Here is a 23,257-nt window from a genome sequence, read left to right on the forward strand (position 1 = left end):
TGTAGACAGACTTTGGTTTGAAAAACAAGTGCATTGTGAAATTGTGCAAAATACAAGAATACTGCCGACGTCGCGTGAGCTCATCGCTTGCACGCTTGGTACCGTAATATGCCGATCGCAATTCGTCAACTTGCTACCGTCGGTCCCGATCGCAATTCGTCAACTTGCTACCGTAATGCCAATCGCAATTCGTCAACTTGCTACCGTCGGTCCCGATCGCAATTCGTCAACTTGCTACCTTCATTTCTTGTCATCGGTTAGCGCAAACAAGAGTCCAAAAGAATTCATCCACAGCAGCAGTTTTTGTTCTGCCGTGTGATTCCGTGCATGGAAAGGAAGCCATTTTCATTTCAAATGTTGCCTTTTGCTACGTCAGCATGGCTCGAACCTTAAAACATTCCGGATGGGCTCATCAGGCATCTGGAGTGGAAGGTGGCGTTCCTAAAAACCTCACGTGGCTTGGACAGCGGAAAAAGTCAAGTTGGCGCCTTTGCGACGCGTCGGTCAACTTCCTGGTTGGACAATCCATCCATTGGCCAATGAACGAGCACGCGCTCAACCTTGCTTTTGGCCTTCAACGCCGCCTGGTCCTCCGCGTCTACATGCAAATGTTGACGTGTTTGGCCAGCTCTCGGTCCAGGTCGTTAATCAGGCTGTCAAAGTCCTTCAGGCTGAGTCGGCAGTTAAAGGGGGCATCAAAATCCAGGACCTCGTCCACGTAGCCTCCTTGGAGCCACGCCCCTTCCTTCTCTTCCTCATCTTCGCTGCCTACAAGCACACGACGTCGACACACAAAAGAAAAACCATTCCAAGTCATCCAAAAGCACTCAAACTTCATTTGAGGCAATTGGCACCAATTTGGATCACAGACGAGACTTGAGATGGCAGGAAGAACGCCAACATCCGACATGTTGAAAAGCGGATCCATAAGAAAGGTTAAAGGTGACTTTGCTCACTTTGACTCGTGGCCACCTCGTCGTAATCGTCGTCCTGTCCAGACGGCAGCTGCTGCCCGCAGATGCTCCAGTCGCCAGCGTAGCGGTTGATGGGGGGCGGACTGTCCATGCGGGCCGCGCCGTCCCGCCCCCGCCGCGACACCACCACCTCCTGCCGCGACACCACCACCTCCTGCCGCCGCTCCTCCAAAACGGGAGGCTCCGGGCTCTTGCGGGTCCGCGTGGGCGAAGGCGAAGGCGGGACCACGTCGGCGCTGCCGTCGGCTGGGATTCGCCGGCTTGGCACTGCGGAGGAACGACATGACCGGCAACATCAAGTCAAGGGCAGTAATAAGATGGCGGCCCAACCCGCACGGGTCCAAACGCGACATTCTGATGAATGCCGCTTTCATAGATGAATATTAACACATTGAGGCGGCGAGAACCTTTCAAGGCTTTTGGCATATTTGGAAGTGTTACGATCCAAATGTGACATTGGTGCTGCATTTTTCATGGTACCGATTTATTTGCCAAAAAGTGCTAAGTTATGACATCACTCTTCTCCAAACGCTCCAACTTTTCAAGCTCGTCCATCCCAAATTCTTTGATTTGTTTTAGACGATATCGAGAAAGACGGCAATCGTTATCGTAAGCCTTCGTTATGCAAATGACTGTCCGTGTGAAAATGAAGCAAACATTCAGAAACTCAGCCAATATTAGCAGATGGCGTCAAACACTACTTTTAGTAATGATCCAAATACATCTCAGACTCAATTGTCAAAAGCTTGAGCCAATTCAAAGAACCCGATGTCCTTTACGGGTTCAGCAGACCAAAACGACACACAAATCACTTCAATGTCTTTCCTTTCTTGTGCGCAATCCAGCCATTTTGTGCCATCCAAGGAGACGGACATTTGATGCAGGACGATGCTGACATCGAACGGCCCACGGGCTTGTTTTGTGGCTTCGGGCACAGGATGTTTCCATTTCAAGCACTTTGACGTCCATTTGACAGCAAACGCATCAAACGTCAGCCTCCTTGAATGGCAGGATGATTCTGCTTAATACTTCATCGGCGAATGCGCCTGCGGGCGGGTGGTGGTCCTGGGGGCTCCTTGGCCCCGGGGGGCCGTGGCGCACGTCACTCTGTGTGAGGCGGGCCATGGTCAATCTGGGCTGGGGTTCTCGGGATGACATTGCCCCCTGTGGCGGTTGTCAACCCTCTCAGTGTGGATGAGCTCCTCCTGGGTGCTTTTCCTCACAGGGTTTTTCTGTGCCCCGCCATGTGTGTGTGATTATGATGATGCTGGGAGGAGGGGTGGGTTATCTTTTTATTGTTCTATGGATGTTTTAATTGTTCAGCACCTTGAGTTGCGTTTTAATGTATGAAAGGTGCTTTATAAATAAAGTTTGATTGATTGATTGATTGATTGAATGAATGAATGCAGGATTCATCAGAATAGCGCTTGAACATATCAATGAAATTCTCGACTTGGCCGCTAAAAAGGAAGCAGCCCCGGACCCTCCCTCCCTCCTCTCACCCGGCCACAGCTGCAGCAGGAAGTGCAAGGCCTCGATGTGACCCTTGAAATCAACCGCAGCAGCGGCCGAATCGTCTGCTTGAAACAAAGCCGCCCCCCCTCTCGGCCCTCCTTTGACTGGGCCTGCCCCCCGGTCCTCCCGCGTCTGCTTGAGGAGCACCGGGCCAAAGCAGACGGCCAGGTTTTGGTGCGTCATTCTGTTGCGAGGGCTGAAGTGGGCCACCAGGCTGAGATGGTCCAGCAGCAGCGTCAACGTGGCCTAGAAGAGAGAATTGGGATGGCACCCCTGGCCCAGTCACAGAAGTGCGGTCTTGCCGCCTCACCCTCTCCGCAGCCGGCAGGCAGGAGAGCAGCGCCACCGTGTCCTCTGCTGACTGCAGGTCGGGGCTGGCCGGCGGGACCCGCCCACTCATGGCTTCCTTCACCGCCTCGTACAAAGTGGCTGTAATGAGCGAAGATGGCAGCTCCCGCAGGTAATCTTTCAGGATTCCTGTCCAAGTGCAAGACATTCAACTCAATTGCGTGGCTACTTTTCACAATTCCTCTTGATAAGTGAAGCTCAAGGTCATGAAAAAGCATTTGATGAGGACGGATGAGTAATTGGGTCACGGTTGCGACAAATGCGCCCACTGGCCTGTGATGACGTTAATGTCGGGATAGAGATCCTCGCCGAGGCGGACGGCTGAACTGTCGCTCTCAAAGCGCTCCCTGAGCTCCTTCTTCACCGCGGCCGAACCGCACAGTCGGTAAAGACCCACAGCCTGAGGAGGGCAGCGGTCACAAGAAGCTCTTTGCCATTTGCCGGCTGGCCGGAGTTACCTTCAGTCCTCGCCGCTCAATCTCTGCCACCGTCTTCTGGATGAGCAGAGGAACTGCCCAGGTAGATCCTTCTTCCTCCACCAGGTGGCGCAGCTCAAGCCCAAACACACGAGCAGGGGCGCTTGACTCGCTGGCAAACTGAAAGAGGCGCACATCTGGATTAGTGTCGGAAAGACCAAAGTCATCCCATCGGGTGCAAGCGGCCCGCGTTGGGAAGGGCAACGTTTGCTCCTCTGCTCGTACCTGCGCGTGCCATTGTTCCCGCAGCGACAGTTTGATGTAAAGGAGGCCGCTCGGTTCCAGCTGGACGCGCAGCTGCTGACTGCGACTTCCTGACGCACACATCAATCACGGCCGTCAACGGTGGTCACGGCGGACCGCCGGGATTTGGGGTACTGCACCTTTAAAGAGCGGCGGCATGGCGACTCCCCCCAGGCAGCAAACTCTGTTCCCGGCCCGCTCCGACTCCGGCTGGGCTGCTTGGCCGAACCGAGACGGTCACACGGGCGCCGATGTCACCGAGAGTCCGGGCGGAGGCGGTCTTACCTGGTCTGAGCACCAGCACTCGCAGTTGGCACGCCCTCTCCAGCTCCAAGTGGAAGGCGTGGTTTAACGACAGGCTGCGGCCTTTCAGGTTCAGGAGGGACGTCCGGGCGCGAGTCGTTCCGTCAATCTGAATTGCCAGGAAAACGTCTTTGCTTTCATCGGACCTGGGAAGAACGGAGAACCAGACCCTTCAAAAGAGATCCACTTGATTGCTATACGCAGCGCCGGTACAAGAGACGCACGCGGTGCATCGGGCGGGGCTAATCCATCGTGATGACCGCGAGGGTCCCGTTTGGAATGTTTGCACATCGTGTCGGCCGGCGCCATTTCCTGCTTACTTCTTTGACGTCATGCGGTCCAGGCCCAGGAGGTGCACGGTCAGCAAGCCAGTGACGCGCCGGCAGCACGGCGAAGGCTCGGAGGCCACGTAGAGCGGGAAGGACGCCAAATGGCCGGCTTGCCGCGGCAGAAGTTCTGGCGAGTCGCCGTCACTCAGGTAACCTGAAGAGAGGCGTGTCACATTTGCATGGCGGCAACCGCTGCACTCGTCGGCGGACAGACGAGCTCCTTCACCTCCTTTGCTGGCCGAGCGCAGTCTGGATGAGCGGCGCAGGGGCAAGGCGGGAGGGGCGGAGCTATCCAGATGATATCTGCTGATCACATTGCGGTCGCAGTCGCGGTCGCGGTCGTTCTTGTTGGCGCCTTCGTCACCTCCTGCCGCTCGCTCGCTTCCTTGCCCAGCGCGAGACGAGCGAAGACTGATTCTGCGTCTGAGTTGGGGAAGTTTCCTCATCTTGAAGGAGAGTTTGCGAACTGTGCCGGGAGACCTCAGCCTGTCAATCACACCCGCTTTCTTCGGGAAGGCGGGGGCGGGGGCGGGGGCGGGGGCGGGGTCTGCTCCAACGAGACGCCGGCCTCATTTTCAAGAAAACAATCCACAAGGCAAATTCTTCTTACCTGAAATTTCTGCAGTCAAGTCGTCGGCGTCGTTGCAAGCGCGTCCCTGCCGTGCTCCGCTCTCCGCCTGGCCGGGCCGCAGCGGGTCCTCCTCCTCCTCCTCCTCCTGCTCCTGCTCCTCCTCCTCCGGAATGGGGTTGTACCAAATCTGGCTGGCGCTTTCACGCCGCAAGCCGCGGCTCGGGTCCGACGTGTCGGACTTTGCCGACGAAAGCACCCAGTTGCGACTGCTGCGGTCCAAGCTTTGCAAGTAGGCCCGCTTGCCGGACAGCTTGTTGCCAACGCTTGCGTTTGGATGAGCGGCGCCGCCTGCTGGCCGGGAGGCCGCCTGCGGTGCGCAAGGCTCAAATATGGACGTCCCGTCCAACCCGTCCGCCGCTGCTTTTTCAGACGCTTGTCTTTTGTCATTTACCTTATCCGCCGTTACCTTGGGCGTCTGCGACTTTCCGTCCGCATCAGCATGCGGAGGTGTGGGCGGAGCTTGCGATCCTTGCCCAACCCACTGCTGCCTCTTCGTCATGCGGCTGAGCGAGCGGGACTCGGGGTCTGCCGCTGCCCCCGTGACCTTGCTGGTCATCGCTCGCAAAGGCGGGCTGCACTTGTGGATTTTGACGTCGGACTGATCTGCAGCAAAAACAGTTGACGGTCATCAAGACGCACCAAGTTGGACCCGTCGCGTTAGAACCGCATCCGCTATTTGGAAGTCCGTTGCTCTCGTCACAAACAAGAATCGCCTTGTGCCAATCCCGGAGGAGAGGCCTCAATGTGTGTGCGTGAAAGAAGTCTCTGTTCCATCCAGCAAACACTGCCGCCATTCACGATTCACGATTCACGATTCACTATTCACGAGTCTGATGCACGCACGGCCAATTAGGCCGGCGAACCCGCGGCGAGGGTCGTCAGGCCAATATATCAAATTCTTCCCTCCTCGGAAAGCACTGACAGGAAGTGCTGACTTTTCCATCTGGTTTATGACGAATCGCGTTGACGCTAAAGCCAAATTTACGGATCCTTCACCGGATCGTCGGGTTCGTGGCGCAAACCTTTATTCTGATGGGAACGCGCTCCGAACCGGACTCATTGGGAGGCAGAGACGCATCAGCCTTCCTCGCAACGAATGGCCCAGCATGAAAGATGGCCGCTATTTCCCGGTCTGACCGCCACAGAAAAGCCTTGAGACACGAGAAGAGAACAGAACCGCTTGCGGACCAGGACGCTCACCTTGGACTTGAGGCTCGGTCTTCCTGCGGGGCGGCTTCTTGCCTCGCAGCCGGGAGAAGGTTCTCTTCAGCAGAGGCTGGGCCATGGCCGGCTGCCGGACGTCGGACCGCTTCCCGCCCGCTTTGTTTTGGGGACGGGCAGCCGATTTGGACCTTCCTTCACTCCTTCATCTTTGCTCGCTCGTCTGCTATCAAACTCTCCCAGCTGCAGAACAGGAAATGAATTCCAAACATTCTTTCCCAAAGTCCCCCCTCCTCTTCCATTTCCTCCTCCCACTCTCCTCGGTGCACAGCTGCGAACTGGAGGAGGGGGCCGGGTTCGGGTCTGTTGACTGCAGGAGGCTCACGGGAATTGCAGTCCGCATTTTCCTCTCCAGGCCCCGAAAACTTCAAGCGGACAAAAGTACTGAAAAAAGTTGGCTTGCTTTGCAACGTTGGCGGCGCGTTGTCACGCGCACGCTCACATCCTGCTCACGTGCACGCGCGCACGCTCACATCCTGCTCACGTGCACGCCGCGGTCGCGTTGTGTTTTGGGGGCGCTCCTGTTTTTTGCTTCCTTTGTTTACGTGGGTCCTGACTGGCCGCTAATGAGTCGGACCCGAGGCTCATTTCAAGCGGACTGACTCTCGCCCGCCGCAAAAGCAAAAGTACTCGTGCGAGTAGTAAGAAAAAAGTGAATTTTAACAAATGGAAAACCAGCAGGGAAAACGCAGTTGTACGTTTTTGGGTGCTTTTCAAGATTGGCTGGAAACATTTTCGGAGGCTGGCAACACGTTTGCCACAAATCATTCAACACACGTGGAGAAGGTCGCGGGTGGGAATAGATCCATCGTTATCATCCCCAAAGGGCAATTTGGCGTGCAACAGTTCCTCCAAATCAAACACAGAAAAACAATCAATTAAACGATCAAGTCAAAGTTGTTGTCATGACACAAGGAACGAAATTCATACTTGATTTTTATATCATCATTTCATTTAGTCATTTGTCAGATGTGCATGCAGGACATCCAGCAGAACTGAAAGACTGACAGTCCTCTCAGACCTGGTGCAAAAATAGACACGATAAACAAAGTCAACGATTGCAACGATCGTGCAGCCGTTTCTGCTGTGAGGGCGAACGGCGAGAAAAGTCAGAAGAATTCAACGTTAAAAGGAAGAAGTAAAAAGTGTCATCAGTACCTGAACAGAAGCGACAAACAAACGGTAGCAGCGCGTATCGTTTTGGGCTTGGTGGGCATCGCCGCTCTCGCGGGGAAGAATGTCTTGCAATAGTCCAGTCGGGTGGAAATAAGACCTTGTTGAACCTGGTTTGCCTTTTTGATTTGATTAAACAACCCCTTTTTTGTTCTTTTTTTTAGTACACCTGCCTCCTCGCTCTGCCTTCTCGGTCCTCAACCTTCACATCCTGACAGTTACAAGTTACTGCACCTACTTACCGGTTACGAGTACCATAGACCAGACGACGGCTGCAGTCCAGCAGCCAAAGTCCTGCCAGATTTCACGATTCTGTTTCAATGTCTCCTGGTGTCGCAAATTGCTTTGCGTCCACCAGATGGCGGCAGAGTCCACAAAACGGCAGCCTGTATCGGAGGCCAAGAGTCGTGAGAGAAGAAATGCGAGAAAGGGGCGTGTCTTGCCTGCCTTGCCTGGCTATTCGGAGACTTCATGTGGTCGTGCTCGGTCCAAACGTGAGTCCCGATGAGAAGGACGTGAGAGGACTCTGAGGGACTTTGGACCGCGAGAGCAACTGCCCCACTGGGATCCATTGAGTCACATCACAGCAGCCCCCTCCGTTGTCTCCACATATTTGCTTACTTGTTGGGGAGGGGTTCATTTTGAGTTGCTTGGGTTCGACATAACTTTGCATTGCCTTTTTCAACTATAACTTTGGATTGGAAAGTCCTATTAAATGGGACTCTGCACGCACATCATCCGCAAATAAAGGTCAGATGTTCCAAAAGGCCTTTGCTGACTTTTTTTCTTCTTCTTTTGCTTGCAGAAGTACTCAACTGCTCTTCGGAAGTCTTGGAACGATATTTTTATTGCGCTTTTTCAGCTATAGTGGCCAAAGCGCTTGAGAATTGCGTCTACCTTCAAAAAGTGACCAGGAGGTTCAAAAGTTGAAGCGTGTCACGTGAAGGTGCGCGTTGGAGAGGAGACACATCAGGGAGACAGGAATCGGGAACAAAAGGACTGGCGAGAGGAGACCGGTCGCCGTGACGGGACTGGCTTGACCGGGGCTGACTTTGGGAAACTTGGCAGGACGTGGAGGACTTAAGTGACGAGGACGACGAGACTGAAACAAAGAGGTTCGCTCGACGCGACGCGACGCGACTCATCGACTCGCACGCGGGACTTCGACACCTGACGAAGACAACGATCCCACATCGAATGGACAAACACGACAGACGAAATACACCAACACTAATGAGACGCACTTGGGGAACGCGATAGGAAGAGGGCACCGATTGGTCAAACGCTGGGAAGGGAACAGACGCAGGTGGACGGAATCAGACATAACGAGACGGGAAACACAAACACAAGACAAACACCAGACACAAAAAGACACAACAAACACACCAAAATAAACGTGTGTGTGTGTGTGCATGCGCATAAAAAAGCAAAAATGATTTATGAATGAAATATTTGTTTTATTTTATTCTTTGTCATGTATATTGACGTTTATTCCGGCAACGTGCTCATATTCAGGCTCGCAGAATTCAGGTTTTGCACATCAAAATGTCTTTCGACTTCACATTATAGCAAAGAATTGAAAAGCAAGAAAAGATAAGAGCGACTAAAGTCTCATGATGTGTTTGAGCGCTGGCTCGGATGTCTTTCCATCCGCAAAATCAAAGGGCAAGTTGAACCTTTCTAACGTTCCACTAGAGGGCGGCAATTTTCCTCTCAAATCTTGGGGTGACTTCATGGCAGCACACGCGCGCACACGCACGCACACCTTTGATTGGGTGCTGCAGTGCACTCCAGTAGAGCAAAAGCATCCAAAGCACTTTCCTCTTCCTCTTCCTCATCCTCTTCCTCTTCCTCATCCTCTTCCTCTTGGTCTTCCTCTTGTTCCCGTTGTTGCCGCTTGATGGCCGGGAGGGGGCGGAAGATGCGGATGAAGGAAGGCGGGCCTTTCTCTGCGGTTGGTTGGAGCGGCTCTCTCTCCATCACTTGGCCCATCCTTATATGGGCGGGCCCCGCCTCCTCCGCCGCCGCGTCACGGCCGTGGGGTTTTGGGGTTTTGGCGCCAGGTCCTGTGGGGCCGCGGGGCTCTTTGCCTTCTCGCCGTCGCGCCGTCCTCTTCCTCACCTGGTCTTTGGGGAAAAGGGGCCAAACGAGCATTTGCCTTCCTTCGATTCTTTTTTCATTTGGCTCCTCAATTCCCCAATGAAATTTTCCCTGCCGGTCGCCTTTGAAGCGTGAGAAGGAAAACGCCAAATAAAAGTCTCGCGGCAGACCAGCAAACGTTTTTCTCGGCCTCTGAGCCACTTTCTCCAAATTGGGCAAGGAAACGACCGCATTTCCTGCCGGGCCATCCCGGTCCCGGTCCCGGTCCCGGTCCCGGTCCTGATCCTGGTCTCGTCGCGGGTCTTGAGGGATGTTCGGGATTGACGATGGCCTCCCGCGGGGCGCCACGGCGATCCTGAAGGAGGAGCCGTTGACGGTCCGCTCGTGGATGCATTCGAGCGGCGTGCTGGACGCCAACGCCGCCGCCGCCGCCGCTCAGAGGTAAAACATCCGCAGCCCCGAGGGATTGTGGGACGGCGAGTCCCGGCAGGCCCGCCCGCCCTCCCGCCCTCCCGCCCGCGCCAGCCCGCCTCCGTTGCCACTTTCACACTTCTCTCATCTCATCCCATCGCGTTCTTATCGCGCGCAGACCAGAGAAAACGGAGACGACGACAAAAAGTCCTTTCCTGTGAGGTCGAAAATCTTCACAATACTTCATTTCATATTCATATTCATATTTGATTTATTTGTTATTTATTTTGGAGGCAAAATTCACATTCCACGTCAACCTCTACATCAAAAAAGCACTTTTTTTTATATAGATATCAGTAAGAGCAAAAATATTAGTATTGTATTATTATTGACGTTATTGGTATTGTTCTTATTACTGTTATTATTGTTGATATTATGATATAATTATTGTTCCTATTGTCACCATGAATCATTTTCATTTTTGAACGATTACAGACATCATCTATTTTGTCGCATTTTTGTTGATGAAGCAAGAAATAGAAAAGTCCCATCAAAATCCATCTTCTTGTCAAATGTCGATCAATCTTTTGCTCCAAAGCAAAGTTGGTTCTTCGCGCAACTTGCAAATCGTCCTCCGGCGCTTTTCCTCGCGGTTCTGTTGCTGGTTGCCGACGTTGAAGGTCAGACTTTTGCGGAACCTTCAAATGCGCATTTTGCGACTTTCGCCAAAATGTGAGAAATGTTTTTTGCTTCATTTCATCACAAACTCAAATTCTTTCTTTTCATCTTGCAAACGTGTCCTCGCGTCACATGACTTTTTGTTCTCCGCCATCTTTTGCTCGCATCTTCACCGGCCGTCACTCATAATATTTGCTTTCTTTGCCGCAATTTTCAAGAAGGACATTTCAGCATTCACACGTGAAACGCACGTCAAGAGATGGAAACACCCTTTTTGCTCTGGAAATGGATTTGTGTGTGTGTGCGTGTGTGTGTGCGTGTGTGTGTGTGTGTGTGTGTGTGTGTGTGTGTGTGTGTGTGTGTGTGTGTGTGTGTGTGTGTGTGTGTGTGTGTGTGTGTGTGTGTGTGTGTGTGTGTGTGTGTGTGTGTGTGTGTGTGCGTGTGTGTGCGCGTGTGTGTGTGTGTGCGCGTCAGTGGGGCGGGCTTAGCGCGCGCCCACTTTGAGAAGCAGCCGCCGTCCAACCTGCGAAAGTCCAACTTCTTCCATTTTGTGCTGGCGCTGTACGACCGTCAGGGTCGGCCGGTGGAAATCGAGCGCAGCGTCTTCGTGGACTTTGTGGAGAAGGACAAGGTGAGACGTCCAAACTCAGCCCGACGCTCGCAAAATCTCTTTGCCGACCTTTTTTTTTCTGCTTGAAGGAACCGAGCGTGGAAAAAAGCAACAACGGAATTCATTACAAATTGCAGCTGCTCTCCAACAACGGTGCGCGCCGTCCGCTTGCCGGCCGGCCGGCGCCGTCGCCATCTTGCTGCTCTTCAAACACTGTGTGTGCGTGTGCGTGTGTGTGCGTGCGTGTGTGTGTGTGTGTATGCGTGCGCAGGAATGCGAACGGAGCAGCACCTCTACATACGACTCATTGATTCCATGACCAAGCAGGTGAGCAATTGATTATTGATCACTTGAATGTGTTTGTGAATCAGTCTGAAAAATAGAATCGGCGGCAGTTCAATAATTCGTCTGCAAACAAGTCCAGAAATGCAACATTCAAATATGCAAATATTTTCTGTCTGTTTTGAATTTTAAGTCTGCGTTTGTTTGGGTTTTTACGGCGCCGTCCTGCTGGTGTGATCAATTAACGGGAGAAGTTGAGGCCACGTTTGCACTCGTTGCCGCGACACCGTTTTCACGTCAAGTTTCTTGTCGGTCGGCTACGGCGTCGAACCCCGATGGGTCTTTTGTGCGCTTTTCCGCGGAGACCGGTCGGTTCGCTCCTGACCTCTTGCATTGGCACGCTTGTCAGGTTTGTCAGGTTGTTTGCCGGACGGACGGGCAGCACTTTGGTGTCCCGGGCCTGTCGGACCCAAGCTCCCTTCTGGCCCAGGTCCAGTCAGCATCCGTCCAGACGGGTCCGTTTGCAGTCCAAAAGGGATTTCCCAAGCCTTTCTTGAAGCAAAAACATGCAAATGAGACGCTTATTATGCGCAGCGTCACACCCGCGTTCAACATTGCAATGGGGCGTGGCCTTCCCAGGAAGTCACCGTAGGTCACGTCTCATGCGCTTTGGCTTTCCGAGAGTTGAAGACGGCCGGCAAGTGGACTCGCTTCCCAATCCCCGACTGAAGCTTTGTTTTTGTTTTGTTTTTCTCGGCGCCGTTTGTCACCGGCGCCGAATCTTCCGCAGCTCCAAAATCTCGGCACGCGTTGTCTCGTTTTGAAGCTGGTGTAAACGTGACCTAAGAGAAGGTCGCGTGTGCGTGTGCGTGTGCGTGTGCGTGTGCGTGTGTGTGTCAGGCCATCCTCTACGAGGGTCAGGACAAGAATCCCGAGATGTGCCGAGTTCTGCTGACCCACGAGATCATGTGCAGGTAAACCCGTTGGCGGCGCGCGCGCCATTTGCATATCAAAGCGACCTTTTCCCATCTGTGCCGTCAGTCGCTGCTGCGATAAGAAAAGCTGCGGAAACAGAAACGAGACGCCGTCCGACCCCGTCGTCATCGACAGGTAGCCGACGCGCACGCACGCACGCACGCACGCACGCACGCTCTGACGTGTGCTGATACTGAAGTTGCTGTCGACATTGGGACGTGAGACAAAGGTCAAAGGTCACCTGTCTGAAGTTGTGATGTGTTTGCTTGCAGGTTCTTCCTTAAGTTCTTCCTCAAGTGCAACCAGAATTGCCTGAAAAATGCTGGCAACCCGAGAGACATGAGGAGGTTCCAGGTGAAGATGCGCGCACGCACGCACGCGCGCACGCGCGCACGCCATGACTTCCTTTTTCAACAGGGCCCTACCCACAATGCATTGCCTCACCACTTGGCAGGCGAAGTCGGACAAACGTGACAGTTAATGTTTGAAAAGGCGTCCCAGCGTCGTTTCATGCTCAATTGATCGGACGCGCCCGCCATCGCATTCAACGCCATCGAAACGTCATCAAGTTCGCTTTTTCTTCGAGCGCATCAACTCCAACACAAACGCCAGTCGGCACATTTTTCTCTTCTTCAAACACAAACATGATGAAGGTCACATGGTCGCAATCAGCTCTTCTTCCTTTCTTCCTTCCTTCCTTCCTTCCTTCCTTCCTTCCTTCCTTTCTTTCTTTCTTTCTTCTTTCTTTCTTTCTTTCTTTCTTCCTTTCTTTCTTTCTTCTTCCTTTCTTCCTTTCTTTCTTCTTTCTTTCTTTCTTCTTTCTTTCTTTCTTCTTTCTTCTTTCTTTCTTTCTTCCTTTCTTTCGTCATCCCGATTTTGCCGCTTGTCGTTGTGATGCTGACGCAGTCAAGCGCCGTTTGTGTGTGCGTGTTTTCAGGTCGCGGTGTCCACGACGGTCAACGTGGACGGTCACGTGCTGGCCGTGTCGGACAACATGTTTGTCCACAACAACTCCAAACATGGCCGGCGGGCTCGGAGACTGGACCCGTCCGAAGGTACGGCAGAAGCGGACGATCCTCGGCGGGCTCGTCACCGTCCGACCGATCGTTTGTCGTCTTTTGACGCGTCGCCGGTGACGTCGGCGTGTTAACGAAGGTTTGCTCGAGTTGGCGCCGTCACATCCAGTCCTCAATATGGCTGAGGTATTAAGGGTGGGGGGGGGCGGGGGGGGCACCCACGGGAGCCCACGTGGGCTCGGGCTTGATCTCAGCTGAAGCCTGACGAGATCAAAATGCTTTTGTTTGCTCCTGGAAGAAGGAAACGCCGCAATGCATTATGGGTTAGAAGAGTGCAAGCCTCCCTGAACAGAAGTTTGTCCGTTCAGCCTCTTTAATCGTTAACCTAATTAAAGATGGTAGCCATGGAGACCCAGCAGCCTTATGCCCCGCCCCCACCCAGCGTCTGATGGCTTCCGGCGTTTCGGCTTTGCTCGTCTGAGAGACGAAAGATGGGAAAAAGTCTCAAGCTGCAAAAGCGCAGCCGCTCCATTTGCGTCGGACGTCGTTTTTTGCGTTTGTCACGTGGACTCGCGTCGGACGACGCCTGAGAATCGTCCGTCCTGTTGCGCACTTTCAGTCCTCGGTTGTGATCGCAATCGATCAATCCAATCGAAGATGTCAAATGACGTCTTAAATGTTCGCGCTTCGATTTCAATGTGCAGTCGCGCTGAGAAGAGCGCGAGGGCGCCATTATCGGGGTGTGCGTGCGTGTGTGTGTGTGTGTGTGTGTGTGTGTGTGTGTGTGTGTGTGTGTGTGTGTGTGTGTGTGTGTGTGTGTGTGTGTGTGTGTGTGTGTGTGTGTGTGTGTGTGTGTGTGTGTGTGTGTGTGTGTGTGTGTGTGCGTGTGTGTGTGTGTGTGTGGTCGCTCCTGTTTTTGGACATTCTGGGGCCAACATTTCGGGACTTCACAGTGTGTGCGTGTGAAAGTAGAAAAAGGTCCCCGCGAATGAAATCCTTTCCGCGTGCGCGCGAGTGACGCACGTTTGCGTTCTTGTGCGTCAGCGGCGTGCCCGTGCATCAAGGCGGTCAGCCCGAGCGAGGGATGGACCACGGGGGGGGCCACCGTCATCCTCATCGGAGAAAACTTCTTCGACGGACTTCAGGTGGTCTTCGGGAGCATGCTGGTGTGGAGCGAGGTAAGCGAACCGGCGCACGCCACAGCGCACGCCGCAGCGCACGCAACAGCGCACGCTGCCGGCTAACGAGCGCCGTCCGGTCCAGCTCATCACGCCGCACGCCATCCGCGTGCAAACCCCCCCCCGACACATCCCTGGAGTGGTGGAGGTCACCTTGTCCTACAAGTCCAAGCACTTCTGCAAAGGGGCGCCCGGACGCTTCGTCTACACGGGTGAGGCGCCGAGCGCTCGCCGTTGACGCGCGTGCGCGATGCGCGGCTCGGACGGCGTTTTCCATTTGCGCGACTTTCTTCCCGCCAGCCTTAAACGAGCCCACCATCGATTACGGCTTCCAGAGGTTACAGAAGGTCGTCCCTCGTCACCCTGGAGACCCGGAGAGGCTGCCCAAGGTAACGCGCGCGCACGCACACGCGCGCGCGCACACACGCACACAGAGGCTGCTTAACTGATGCGTATCTGGACCGCGAGCAGCCGAGCCGAACCGACCGTGATGGAAGAACAATTGTCACTTATTTGCTCTTTGACATCATTCAGCGCGTGTGCGTGTGTCAGGGTTCTAATTTTGGAATTTTCATCACTAGTTATTTTGTTTTGACTTTTATTGTGTGACGTCACGCGCACCTTCACACGTCTGTACTTCACTCCGCCCACTTTTTGGCATGGGTCGACTTCCACGTAATTCATCCGACTTTCCTTATTCCAATTTGAACGTGTTCCAAATATTCACGCTATGTTTGCATTTTGGGGATTTCAAATATTCACACCTTAACCATAATTCTAAAAACTCTTCCCCATTCATTCCAATGGCAGATTTGAAAGTGACGTTCACCAATTCAAAGCGTTCCAACTTTCAACTGTTCCGCTTTGACCTGCAACATTTCTCGCCCGTTGTTGCCGTTGTTTTTGCTGGCCGAGTCCAATTTCCACTTAAATGGGCCAAGAAAGCTTTTGTGCTCTTGCAGATCAACTTTGCAATTTGTTTTATCGGCGCGATGATGTCATCGCACCTTCTCGTCCAATCGCTGACCGTCACTTTGCTTGTCAGACAACGTTGCCATTTTGGCGAGTGGAAAACGGCCGCCACAAGCCAGCGTGCGACGGCAAAGCCAATCGCGCCGTGCATGACGTCATCCAAATACACGCACACACAAAACATTGCATTCTACAAACATCATTCACTGCGCACGAGTGTGTGCGTGTGCGCGCGTGTGCGTGTGTGCGTGCGCGCGCGTGTGTGTGTTTAAGTCCATTGGCAAACAAGAGCGTTGAAAGAATCAAATCAGGAAATCGGCGAGAGCACTCATGTGGCAAGAAAGGAGATTGGCCTGCGCACACACATGCCCGCGCGCGCGCACACGCACGCACACACATCTCAAGTGTTATTGGATTGTTTTTGCGAAGGATGTATGGAAATTCTAATGTCACGTGATCTTCCGCCGCCGGTCAGGAAGTGCTCCTGAAGCGAGCGGCCGACATGGCGGAGGCGCTGTACGGGATGCCGACCAGCAACCAGGTGAGTCGCACGCACGCCAACGGGGGTCGGGGGTCGGGGGTCATCGTCCGCTTGTGCGTGCCAGGAGCTGATCCTGAAGCGGGCGACGGACATGGCGGAGGCGCTGTACAGCGTCCCGCGGAGCCACGCGCAGATGCCGTCAGGCATGATGGCCGTCAACTCCTTCGGCGGCCAGCTGGCCATCAACGACGCCAATCAAGGTCAAAGTTCGGCAGGTCAGCGGAGACCTTGGCGGACGCTGAGCTTCTTCTTCTTCTTCTTCTTGCAGGCGGATACGCTCGCAACGGGCCGCAGTCGCCGAGAGGATATGGGCCGAGCTCCGCCCCCCAGCAGAGTAACTATGGCAACGGCGCCGGCAACAGCATCAACGCCTACGCCAGCAGCGGCATGCCCAACCTCGGGGTGGCGTCTTCGCCCAACTTCCTCAACGGCTCCGCCGCCAACTCCCCCTACGGCAGTAAGTGGACATCCGCCGGCTTGGAGGCCGACGCCCACTTGAAGGCGGGACGTCCGAACGGTGCTTGCGTTTGTGTGACCGCCTCCGTTTGCGCTTTCAGTCGTGACCGCCAGTCCCGCCATGGGCGTGTCCAACTGTAGCTCCGCCCACGGCGCCTTCGCCTTCTCTGCCAACGCGAAAGCCAAGAGCGCCTTCGCTCCGGTGGTGAGGCCCGCCTCCTCCCCGCCGCCGCCCACCAACAACTGCGGGGTCAACGCCGGACTGCAAGGTGACTCCCGGCTCCGCCTTTGCTCACCGCCAAGATTTTATTGCAAGACGCAAGCTCGCCATTTGCACAAAAACACGCGTTATTTTCCGCAGTCAGGGAAGTTTTCAAATCACGACATTTTGTTACAATCAACAAAACAATGAAAGACGTTTCAATGAAGCCATTTGAAGTATGACAGGACAGGACAAATAGGTCAAGACGTGAGAGGAGAGAAGGTGCGACCTCGGGCCCTTTGGCGCGTTTGATCGGACGGAATTCCGTTTTGAACCCATTTGTGCTCTCTCGTGATTGTGCAGCCATGTCGGGCCCGCCGGCGCCGCCCATGTAGAGGACGCCGGCCGGCGAGCCGTCGGAACAGCTGTGTGGGCGGGGCCTCCGCGCGGAAGACGCCTCGTCGCGTTGGAGGGCCGGCGCCATTTTCCCCATCAAGCCCCGCCCCCTCGCCCTCAAGCTCCACCTCTTGTCACGACAACTTTGCTTCTCGGCCTTCGTCAACATTGGCTGCAGATCCTTCCTGTGTGTGCGTGCGCATGCACGCCGATTGTTTTCTATCAGGAAAAAAATGTCAATCAAATGTGTGCGGTTTTAATTGTGCAATTGTGATTTTGATTTGAACAATGTTGATGTTTTTCCTCATGCAGAAATTAAAAAAAGGACATTTTAAAGGCTCATTTGCTTTACATTGAAACAAGTGTGTGCATTGTAGCTACAAAGCCATTAATTAATAAAATATATATCGCTCACCAAATGGTGTCACTCTAATTGGTGCGCTGCTTTGAGATACGAGTGAATCCACTTATGAGTTGTGCAAGATTCGAGTCGGTGCCGTCTGAAGTTTCCTCCGACAGAAAACAGAGAGAAGGAACGTTTGTGTGTTTGATGCTAACATGCTAACATGCTAACATGCACGTCCTCGTGTGCTTGTCATCTCGCCATCACGACATCATTCAATCGGTCACGTGCGTCTCGTCCACGTGTCCTCGTTGTCTACTTCCTTTCAGTCCTTGTCGCGTCCTCTTCTGATCACGTCCTCGTCGTCTTCCTGCGTGATTTGTTGCTTCTGTCTTTGGACATTGTTGATTTTGCTTTTTGTTCGTTGTGCTTCTTGAAATCCCTTTTTTGACTGCCTTGCTGCACTTGGGGAGGGGGAAGATGTGTGTGGGGGGGGGGGGGTGTCCACAACCACGTCACCCATGACAGGGAATCAGGTAAGCAATGCTGCAACCGCAAGACTTTTCAGTCAGCTCCAGTTGTGACTAACTGAAATCAATTTCTTTATCGACCCGAAACAACAAAATCAAGTCTTTGACATGTAAAATGTCCAAATGTCTTTTTGCTTTCTTGCGCGCTTCGGATGTCGAGGTGGAACACAAATTGGACACACACACCCACACACACACACACACACACACACACACACACACACACACACACACACACACACACACACACACACACACACACACACACACACACACACACACAGGCCCCCACGTCTGTCTCTGAGGACTTGATTGAAAGCAGGCCACACGGTTGCCATGGCAGCGGCATCTGGCCCCCCCCCATCCAACAGATGTCCTTCAAGCCAGTCCTGAAGGTCACGGGAAGTGAAAACAGGAATGGAGGAATCCTTCAACAAAAATGTTTGGCTTTCCTACTTTGTGAGTCCCTTCAAGTTTCTTCACTGATCAATCAGACTCATCGGAGACGAGCTTCTTGTTGCCTGACACCCGGCAGCGCGCCCCCCCCCCCCCCCCGCCCCCCGCCCCCCAAGGGCGGCCATGTTTGTTGACTTAAGGGAACGAAGAGCAACAAAGACAAAACAAACAAAGCCGGCTAACCGGGCTTAACGAGGTCAACCCTCATTAAAAGGGAGGCGTGTGCGTGCGTCACTAACACACACGCACACACACGCACACGCACACACACACACACACACACCTGACCTACCACGTTGTGTGTTTTGTGTGCATGGCTGGACATGAATCCTTTTGGAATCACGCAAAACCACGTTGTCTCGTCTTTTGGGATCACAACGCACGCACGTTGCGTGCGTGCGTGCGTGCGTGCGCGAGAGATAAAGGCCTTCTTGAAAGTTGTTTGTTGTCATCCATCAGTTTGGTTGTTGACGATGTCGCTGAGAATCAAGATGAGGGGCGGGGCAAGTCCAGGACTCATCAAGTCTGAGCAAATGTCCTTTCCCACAATAGCGACGTTTTGCTGGAGATTTGTGAAGTGGCCACCAAAAGGTCAAAGTGCACATCGTGGGAAATGTTGCCAAGCGGGAGGATGGGCTGAAGGTGCTGAGGAGGAGGGGCCCCGAGACCAAGCCCTGGGGCACACCAGAAGAAATGGGATTGGAGTCCAGGTGGACGCCGTCCAGTTTTGAGTTGTGAAAATGGACCACATGAAAAAGGGACATTTTTGTTGCTTGTTGAATGAAAACGCTTGTTGTTGGCTGGCGAACGAACATTTTGCACAAGTCCTGATGGCTTTGCCTTCAGGTTGGCTTCCTTTCAACCTTGGAGGGGGCGGAGAGGTCAGCTCGTTTCTCTCCAAGGTGAAAGTTCGCCTTTCACAATTGGCTGACATGACGGACGCCAGTTTGCAACAAAATGGCTGCTCTTCCTGTTGCCGGTGGTTCGTCTTCCCACATCACTTGCGAGCTTGTTGACCGGCATTTCACGGAAGGAAAAAGTGCGTGCGTGCGTGCGTGCGTGCGTGCGTGCGTGCGTGCGTGCGTGCGTGCGTGCGTGCGTGCGTGCGTGCGTGCGTGCGTGCGTGCGTGCGTGCTGATCCAGATCAAAAGGCTTATTATTTTTCTTGCAAAAGTTGTCTGACGGACGTCGCCGGCACATTCCGCTCGGCCCAAAATCACAAAGTCCATTATTTCTTATCATCTTTCTTACATTTGCCGTACTTTTATCACTCCGATTGGCTGTCACTCCGCTCAGCCACGCCCCCTCCCCCCAAGTTTGACGCGGGGCGCTCATTGGCGGGGGGCGGCGGGGGGGCCGTTGAGTGACAGAGATATTAGCGCTCAGCAAGATTTCAGCGGCGATTTCCAAAATGACGGATGACCTGCTGAGGAGGAAGATGAGGACGACCGCGATAGTCATCGTCATCCGCCGCAGGAAGTGCTGTTGATGCACTTCCTGCCAGGATGATGATGACGATGGCTATCGCGGGGCCACTTCCTGCTTCTCCTTTCGGCTTTCGGCACAGATTGTCAACACGCCGTCCGCTTGTCTTCAATTGCCGGGAAAGGCTTTTCTTATATTTTCATCACAAAAGGCCGCAAAAAACGAAAATGGCGCTGGCGTCAGACGGCGCAAGACGGCGTTTGGCTTCCCGCCACTCGATGAGCTTCGCCACATTTGGAGATAAAAAATGAAAAAAATTGCGGCATCATGGATGTCCGCGAGGCTCAACGGAGGTCGGGAAACACGTTTCAGCCAAACAACCAGAAGACGTGGGCGGAGCCAATCTTGCGGATGGCTCGTTCTCAACCGTGACCGACGGTGGGCAGTCAAGTGCGGCAAACTTTCAGGAGTGCGCGCGTGACCAATGGCGTATCGTTGAACATCGTTTCTTGACTTCCCCTTGAATTGCTTTTTGAAATCACGTGAAGGCGATGATGTCATCGCGTTTGTCCGTTAACGAGGGCCGCTCGTTAACGATTGAAAAGATGTCGCCTTTGCCAAGAGAAGCCGAACGCCCCCAAAGTCAACCGCTGCCGGTTGCCAGGCAACATGCCAAAGTCAACAAAACGCTGGCTTCCAATTGGTTGGACTTGGGTCCCAACCTCGATGGCTTTTCGCCGGCGTCTTGCGGCCGGCGTGATTACGGCAGCGGCGGCGTGGCGATGGCATCGAGTCAGCCGGGAAGACGACAACGAGCGTTCCAGAAGGATGATGTCATCCGCGCTTGCGGCGCGTTCGTTGGTTTTGCCACGCCAAGTCCGGCCGCCGCCGCCGCCGCCGCCGCCGCCGTCCGGTTCCCACACCAATGCTTGACATCCTCTCGTCGTGTTCGCTATTCAAATTGTCTCCGTGACAACAGACAGGAAGTGACAAGGAAGACATTTGCTCATTAACATCACAAGGTGTTAATGGGAGGCTGCTAATTGATCTTTTGCAACTCTGTGTGCGCGCGTGTGCGTGTGCGTGTGCGTGTGCGCCGTCACCCTGAACTGCTAAAAAAGTTGTCAATCACAGGTTCTTCTCTGTTCTGCTCATTTCGACAGCGCGTTTACGCGCGCACGCGCGAGGCGGCGGGGGAGGCGAATGTTGGCGAGAAATGAAAGAAGTTCAATTAGCGCGCGCGCACAGGTGCGAATTTGCTCTGCGTGCGTGCGTGAGCAAAAGTTGGGAAAGAAACGTGTCGTCGTGCAACTTCTGTCGTCTTGATGTTGAAATGTTGGAAACTTTACGCGTGCGTGCCGCATTTTGCTGCGCCGGCAAGTTGGACGGAATGTTGCCGTTGATTTGTTTGTGTGTTGCCGTGGCAACGAGGGAATTATTGATTGATTGAACAAGCCTCAACGTAATTGAGACAAAAGTCAACATTTGCAATCAAACGCAACTCTTGCGCGCACGCACGCACGCACGCACGCACGCACGCACGCACACACAGTGGCGATTTGAATGATGTTGAAGGTCCACACAAACGCACACGCGCAGATTTGAATGGAGCGAAATTTGTGGCGTCAGCAGCAGCAATTCTCAAAAGCCTCGAGGGAAGTCTCGCTGCTGACATTTTGTTGAAAGCCATAAAACGGCTCCAACCAATTTTTCCTTGAATTTAACATCCCGACGTTGATCAGCACACCAGACGACGACTTGCGTCGCAAGCTGAAAGTTGGCCTGCAACGCCGCTCCACGCACGCGCACGCACACGCGCACCTTTTTGCAGCAAGGCCATCGTGCGCCCGATGGACGATCCACGCTGCAGACGAGCCGAGTACTCGGCCCGCGCCAAAGTACTCGATTACCCGGCGGCAGACAAAAGAAGGGCCCGGATCGACCTTGACGAGGACGAAGCGCTCGTTGGAGCAAATGCGTTTTGGGCGGCGACCGGCGGAGATGGACGCGCTGCCGGCACAACTTAATAAAATCCGCCGGCTGATATGATCAAGCATGAAGTACATTACAAAGGTAATGTGAATTTAAAGCCACTTCCGTTCATTATCAAAAACAGTCAGCCGGCGCACGCCGCTCGCTCGCTCGCCCAATTTATGAGGCCCGCTTCCTCAATCTAATAGAAGGATTCAGGTGTTACTAATGGACCGGCCGCCGAGGTAATAGACGGCGCGCACACGCATAATGTGGACTGATGTGACGCCGCCGCCGCCGCCGCCGCCGCCGCAGCAGCAGGAAGACTCAAAGACGCAAAAGTTGGAGAGCAGCTCAGCCAGACCGCACGCAGGACGTGCGACGCCACAAATGGGCCCACACGGGGCGAAACACACAACCCGGAATGCAGGACGTTGAAGGCAGAACAATTGAAGGCACGCTGGGGCTGTGTCCGAATGTCCCCCCTGAATTTCCGCATGATGCAGTTGCCGAAATGTGGTGCCTTCATTCCGTTTTTCGATTCCGAATCCGTTTGGCGATTCCGTTTGGCGATTCCGATTGGCGACTCCGATTCCGTTTGTCCGACTACTTTCTCTCCGTCCGTACCCGTCATGACGCTGCGGCGCATAAATCTCCAACTATTTATTGTCAATGAAAATGTTTTAAAACGTTACTTTATTTCCTTTGTCGTGCATATTTTCAACTCAAACAAATGAATGATTCCCCTCGTATGCATTCAATGCACGGCTTTGATTCTCGCACTCGCGCCATTTTTTTTCCCATACTCGCAATGCATTGTGTTCTACATGGACCCGGTTGAGCGAACATCGACGTTCACTACTTTTCAGAGTGGAGAGCGACTTCTGGCAAGATGGCGTGTCCAACAGCGACTCGTTCGGAGAAACAGGAAGTGGCGCCGAGTTCCGAACAAAAAGTGGCGCCGAGTTCCGAACAAGGTCCGGTAGCACCAATTGGATCGCACTTCTCAGCAGCGATTCTAAATGGCTTCCATACAGCAGCTGGAAGGAAACAAGGTTTGTTGGCAAAACGCAATCGGTTCTGTTTGTTCTTTTGGGCCGCTCCTTCGATTCACAACAACATTGGTCTGCTTTTCGATCCGGTTGATTGTCGTCTTGCGTTGTCAGAGGAGGACTTCGTTGTCTCCCTCGACTTTTACAAGGCATTCGATTCCGTTGAGCAGCGCCTTCACGCGGACGACTCCGATGACGCCGTTTGGGTTTCGGGCAGAATCCGATGAGCGTGTTCTACAAGGACGTTAAGAAGTTCTGTGGCTTCGGGACGCGATGCCTGCCCAAGATTTCAAATCAGCAGCGATATTAGACCGGGTCGTTATTATTTGTTCGAGTGATTAGGGTTGAGAAACTCGATTGTTGTATGGACGGAATAAAACCTTTTGGAGAGGAAAAGGCAAATTCCCAAACTTGTATTTTCTCTCAAGAGATTCCAAAGCATCAAGAAGC

The 23,257-nt window shown here is 53.6% G+C and overlaps 2 protein-coding genes across 2 annotated transcripts; one reads left to right on the forward strand and one right to left on the reverse strand.

Annotated features, from left to right (window-relative positions):
* Positions 1-12: 12 nt before the first annotated feature.
* Positions 13-6,395, reverse strand: syde1 (synapse defective Rho GTPase homolog 1). The gene is made up of 13 exons (XM_086065337.1): positions 6,020-6,395; positions 4,799-5,422; positions 4,415-4,735; positions 4,180-4,342; positions 3,842-4,005; positions 3,697-3,771; positions 3,539-3,627; positions 3,296-3,433; positions 3,111-3,237; positions 2,800-2,966; positions 2,477-2,735; positions 957-1,241; positions 13-768 (listed from the first exon to the last, which is right to left on the reverse strand). Exons 1-13 carry the CDS (start codon positions 6,102-6,104, stop codon positions 599-601), a joined length of 2,667 nt encoding a protein of 888 aa, XP_085921463.1. The 5' UTR covers positions 6,105-6,395; the 3' UTR covers positions 13-598.
* Positions 6,396-9,623: 3,228 nt separating this feature from the next.
* On the forward strand, positions 9,624-17,029 carry LOC147156191 (transcription factor COE3-like). Its single transcript, XM_086065159.1, has 16 exons — positions 9,624-9,754; positions 10,877-11,033; positions 11,102-11,165; positions 11,284-11,339; positions 12,195-12,268; positions 12,336-12,404; positions 12,542-12,623; positions 13,207-13,324; positions 14,330-14,463; positions 14,549-14,675; positions 14,764-14,852; positions 15,911-15,976; positions 16,041-16,191; positions 16,245-16,433; positions 16,534-16,701; positions 16,998-17,029. Exons 1-16 carry the CDS (start codon positions 9,624-9,626, stop codon positions 17,027-17,029), a joined length of 1,707 nt encoding a protein of 568 aa, XP_085921285.1.
* The last annotated feature ends 6,228 nt before the right edge of the window (positions 17,030-23,257 follow it).

The sequence above is a fragment of the Leptonotus elevatus genome, chromosome 20 (genome assembly GCF_054856555.1).
Source record: "Leptonotus elevatus isolate MCC_2025b chromosome 20, RoL_Lele_1.0, whole genome shotgun sequence".
Lineage (NCBI taxonomy): Eukaryota > Metazoa > Chordata > Actinopteri > Syngnathiformes > Syngnathidae > Leptonotus > Leptonotus elevatus.

Excerpts from the sequence above, each read along its gene's own strand:
- syde1 (XM_086065337.1), bottom strand. The coding sequence starts at position 6,104 with ATGGCCCAGCCTCTGCTGAAGAGAACCTTCTCCCGGCTGCGAGGCAAG. Across the intron at positions 4,006-4,179 it reads GACCGCATGACGTCAAAGAA|GTCCGATGAAAGCAAAGACG; the intron begins GTAAGCAGGAAA and ends CGTTCTTCCCAG. Across the intron at positions 3,628-3,696 it reads CATGCCGCCGCTCTTTAAAG|GAAGTCGCAGTCAGCAGCTG; the intron begins GTGCAGTACCCC and ends TGTGTGCGTCAG.
- LOC147156191 (XM_086065159.1), top strand. The coding sequence starts at position 9,624 with ATGTTCGGGATTGACGATGGCCTCCCGCGGGGCGCCACGGCGATCCTG. Across the intron at positions 12,624-13,206 it reads GAGACATGAGGAGGTTCCAG|GTCGCGGTGTCCACGACGGT; the intron begins GTGAAGATGCGC and ends GCGTGTTTTCAG. Across the intron at positions 14,676-14,763 it reads CGGACGCTTCGTCTACACGG|CCTTAAACGAGCCCACCATC; the intron begins GTGAGGCGCCGA and ends TCTTCCCGCCAG.